The following is a 4,666-nucleotide window of genomic DNA, read 5'->3' as shown; positions in this document are numbered from 1 at the left end:
GGCTACTCTTCATTGCAGTGTGTGGGCTTCCCATTGTGGTGGCTTCTCGTTGCAGAGCATGGGTTCTAGGTGTGCAGACTTCAGTAGTTGTGGCATGCGGGCTGTAGAGCGCAGGCTCAGTAGTTGTGGCGCACGGGCTTAGTTGCTCTGCAGCATGTTGGATCTTCCCAGACCAGGGCTCGAACCCATGTCCCCTGCATTGGCAGGCGAAGTCTTAACTACTGTGCCATCAGGGAAGGCCCCCACTATTTCTTTTCTTTTGTTTTTTTCTTTTGCCTGCCTTTTGGATTCTCACCTTTCCTCATGGGGGAGAACTTCTTAAGTGTTAGGTTTAAAAATACAGAGTGAGGGACTTCCCTGGTGGCGCAGTGGTTAAGAATCAGCTTACCAATGCAGGGGACCTGGGTTCGATCCCTGGTCCGGGAAGATCCCACATGCCGTGGAGCAGCTAAGCCCGTGCACCACAACTACTGAGCCTGTGCTCTAGAGCCCGCGAGCCACAACTCCTGAGCCCATGCGCCACAACTGCTGAAGCCCGCGTGCCTTGAGCCCCTGCTCCGCAACAAGAGAAGCCACTGTAATGAGAAGCCTGCACACCGCAACGAAGAGTAGCCCCCTGCCACTGTAATGAGAAGGCTGCACACCGCAACGAAGAGTAGCCCCCTCTGGCTGTAACTAGAGAAAGCCTGCGCGTAGCAACGAAGACCCAAAGCAGCCAAAAAGAAATAAACTTTAAAAAAATAATTAAAAAAATGAAAATGAAGAGTGAGTACTATCTAAGGGTTTAGCTTCTGCACTGCTAAATTATGTCAGGGCTGGATTTTCCAGTGTTAAGCAGCCTTGCCGGCCACTGACTATCAAATAGCATAGTCTCCTGAGAATTTTCTGGAATTTTTTTTTTTTTTTTTTTTTGCGGTATGCGGGCCTCTCACTGTTGTGGCCTCTCCCGTTGCGGAGCACAGGCTCCGGACGCGCAGGCTCAACGTCCATAGCTCATGGGCCCAGCCGCTCCGTGGCATGTGGGATCTTCCTGGACCGGGGCACGAACCCGCATCCCCTGCATCGGCAGGCAAACTCTCAACCACTGCGCCACCAGGGAAGCCCGGTAATTCTATTATTTTGGTTACAGCAGTACAGTTCATAACTAATACCTAGAGGGGAGATGTGACCTTACATTTCAAAGTGAGGTCTAAAATGAACTTATGGTTACCGAGGGGAAAGGCGTGGGGGGGGGGAATTGGGAGTTTGGGGTTGACATGTACGCACTGCTGTATTTAACATAGATAACCAGTAAGGACCTACTGTATAGCACAAGGAACTCTGCTCAATCTTCTGTAGTAACCTAAATGGGAAAAGAATTTGACAAAGAATAGATACATGTATATGTATAACTGAATCACTTTGCTGTACACCTGAAAGTAACACAATATTGTTAATCAACTGTAATCCAATTGAAAATAAAAATTTTTTTTTAACATCTTTATTGGAGTATAACTGTTTTACAGTAGTGTGTTAGTTTCTCCTTTACAACAAAGTGAATCAGTTATACATATACATATGTTCCCATATCTCTTCTCTCTTGCGTCTCCCTCCCTCCCATCCTCCCTATCCCACCCTTCTCGGTGTGGATGTTTATATATATGTTTTATTTACATATAATATGAGGATTGGTCACTAAGAAACTACATACCTATTTTTGTGTGGTTTTATATACATTGTAGCTGTGGATTCAAACTCTCAAACTTTGCAACCAATAACATTGGAATTGAGAAGACGGAAGATATCAAAAGGAAGTGAAGTCCCATTAAAACGTCCTCGGCTTGACAAAAATTCATGTGAGTCTTCAGTTTGTGTATGTGTGGCTAGAACTTGACATCCATTGGGTTAATTCCCCTGTGTCCATCTTGTCCCCTATTCCTTATAGGCGCTGATGCTTGTCCTTGATCACAGGGGCTAGTGTGAGTGGGATGTTGTTGGATCAGAGGAGTCCTGCTAGAGGAAAAATAAATCTCAGAGCACAGGCTGTGTTAATGTTGGGGTCAGTAGTGTTGTCTCTATACCCATAAACTACATCTGATATGAATTCCACTGGAAATTTAATGGCTTAGGAAGGGATGGATTTCATATGCTGAGTGAAACTTTAAAAATACTATTTACTGATTTTACTGTATAGTACAGGGAACTATATTCAATATCTTATAATAACCTATAGTGGAAAAGAATCTGAAAAAGAATATATATATATACGTACACACATACATATGTACATATATATATGTACATACCTGAAACTGTCACTTTGCTGTACACCTGAAACTATCACAACATTGTAAACCAACTACACTTCCATTAAAAAAATACTACTTATTGATTTTTTTAAAAGTACCCTGTTGGCTCCAGAAAGGATATGTGATGGCTCTAAGGCTCTGTATACCTTACTGACTTGGGAAGTTAGTATGTAGACTTTTATGTTGGAAAGCCCCAAAATAAAACTTGTCAAGATTGGGACATGACCTTGGCACGTATTTTCATATCATGAATCCTTATATTAGGAAAATTATATCCTGGCAGAAGGACTGTGCCTTTACTTAAAACTATAAACCAGGATAGGGTATTTCCTTTCATCATTGATCTAATATGCCAGAAGTCTCTGGTTGAAGCCCTTATAGAGGCAGCCAGTCCAGAAATTTGTAGTAGCAGAATTATTTCTTCAGGTCTCTTGACTACAACTCTCTTAATGGTTTATAGCCCAGGAAAAGTCAAAAAACTACTCGGAAAACACTGACAAAGACTTATCAAGGAGACGGTCCTCCAGGCTGTCCACTAATGGGACCCATGAGATCCTAGATCCTGACTTGGTTGTATCAGATTTGGTTGATACGGTTACTACTGATCCTTTGCAAAACACATCATCCAGTAGCAAGGAGTCTGAAGAAGGTGAGTCAGAGTCTGTTCTGGAATGGTCTTGGCAGCATGCTCCCTGTCTAATGAGAACCAGTCTAAATCAGTCATTGTGTACTGCCTTATACAAGTTTTAGATGGTCTTGAAATCAAGTTATTGAATTGGCTGCAGTGTTTCTTATATTCTTCACTGAAGATTTAATAGACAAACTTTTGTTTGCATTTGTGATTGGTTTTGCTTATATATGTCTGAATGTTGGGTTGGAGGTACAGTGCTTGAAGAGCCCTGTTCCTGTCTCTGTCTTTCTGATGCCATCTCACTCCAGTCCCTCTGCCTTTTTGTTAATATTTCCAGCAGATCCTCCCTTCACTTTAGCTTCTTATTAGCCTTCATCTTTTATATGCTCACAGCCCTGGCTATGTGTGCTGGAACCTGTGAATGTATTCTTGTATGCCATGAAATGAATGGTTCCCTCTAAAAAGACCCTGGCTTTATCAGTTTTTTTTTTTGTTTTTAATTAATTTATTTATTTATTTATTTTTGGCTGCGTTGGGTTTTCGTTGCTGCCCATGGGCTTTCTCTAGTTGTGGCGAGTGGGGGCTACTCTTCATTGTGGTGCTCAGGCTTCTCATTGCAGTGGCTTCTCGTTGCAGAGCACAGGCTCTAGGAGCACGGGCTTCAGTAGTTGTAGCTTGCGGGCTCTAAGAGCGCAGGCTCAGTAGTTGTGGCTCACGGGCTGTAGAGTGCAGGCTCAGTAGTAGTGGCTCACGGGCTGTAGAGTGCAGGCTCAGGAGTTGTGGCCCATGGGCTTAGTGGTTCCATGGCATGTGGGATCTTCCCGGACCAGGGCTCGAACCCATGTCCCCTGCATTGGCAGGTGGATTCTTAACCACTGTGCCACCGGGAAAGCCCCTTTATCAGTCTTTTGTGGGACTTTTGGTTCTCAGATTATGTACATGTATATGTTCCCCAATCTTTCTCTTTTTCTTCTAGGTCAGTTGAAATCTCCTTTGGAAGCTGGCCAGGTCTCATTTGCACTAACTTGCCACTCCATTGGGGATGGATTGGGGCCTGCAGGATTGGAGTTGAACTGCAAGTCAATGGGAGAAAACACTATGAAAACGGAACCGGCTTCTCCCCTTGCTGAGTTACAAGAGATTTCTACGGTGGCAGGTTCATATTTAGAGTTAACATAATCTTCTTATACTTTTGCTTCTCCTTTGATTGTGAACTAAAAAAAATGGATTTTCCTAATGATTTTATTTTCACCTTTTATTAATAATATTTTCTTATTTTAATGCTATATACATTTTAAAAATGCTATATACTTGTCATTTCTGATATTGCCAATTTGGATTTCCTCTCTTTTCTTGATTAGTATAGCTAAGGATTTATCGATTTTTGTCGATAATTTCAAAGAACTAACATTTTACTTTAGTTTTCTCTATTTGTCTGTTTTTAATGTCATTGATTTCTGTTTTGATCTTTATTGTTTTCTTCCTTTAAATGTTTCTGGAAACATAGGTCATTAATTTTAGATTTTTCTTCTTTTCCAATATGAGCATTTAAAGTTATAAAATTTTCCACTAAGCACTGCTTCAGCTATATCCTACGAATTTTGGTATGTTGTATTTTCATTTTCATTCAATTAAAAATATCTACGATTTATTTGTTGACTATGGGTTACTTAGAAGTGTGTTGTTTCATTTCCAAGTATTTTTTTTTTTTTTTTTTTTTTTTTTTTTTTTTTTTTTGCAGTACGCG

At 41.3% G+C, this 4,666-nt stretch overlaps 1 protein-coding gene across 8 annotated transcripts in view; it reads left to right on the top strand.

The window, feature by feature from the left end:
* Positions 1–4,666, top strand: part of PHF20 (PHD finger protein 20) — a 135,938-nt gene that overhangs the window by 60,736 nt on the left and 70,536 nt on the right. For all 8 annotated transcript variants that reach the window (XM_007101699.3, XM_055090976.1, XM_055090980.1 and 5 more), the window contains 3 exons: positions 1,722–1,835; positions 2,749–2,937; positions 3,896–4,075. In XM_007101699.3, coding sequence (XP_007101761.1) covers positions 1,722–1,835; positions 2,749–2,937; positions 3,896–4,075 — 483 coding nt within the window. The remainder of the gene's footprint in view (positions 1–1,721; positions 1,836–2,748; positions 2,938–3,895; positions 4,076–4,666) is intronic.

Source organism: Physeter macrocephalus, chromosome 14, assembly GCF_002837175.3.
Source record: "Physeter macrocephalus isolate SW-GA chromosome 14, ASM283717v5, whole genome shotgun sequence".
Lineage (NCBI taxonomy): Eukaryota > Metazoa > Chordata > Mammalia > Artiodactyla > Physeteridae > Physeter > Physeter macrocephalus.
Note: the sequence above shows the minus strand (reverse complement) of the source record. Positions and strands in the feature narration are given on the sequence as shown.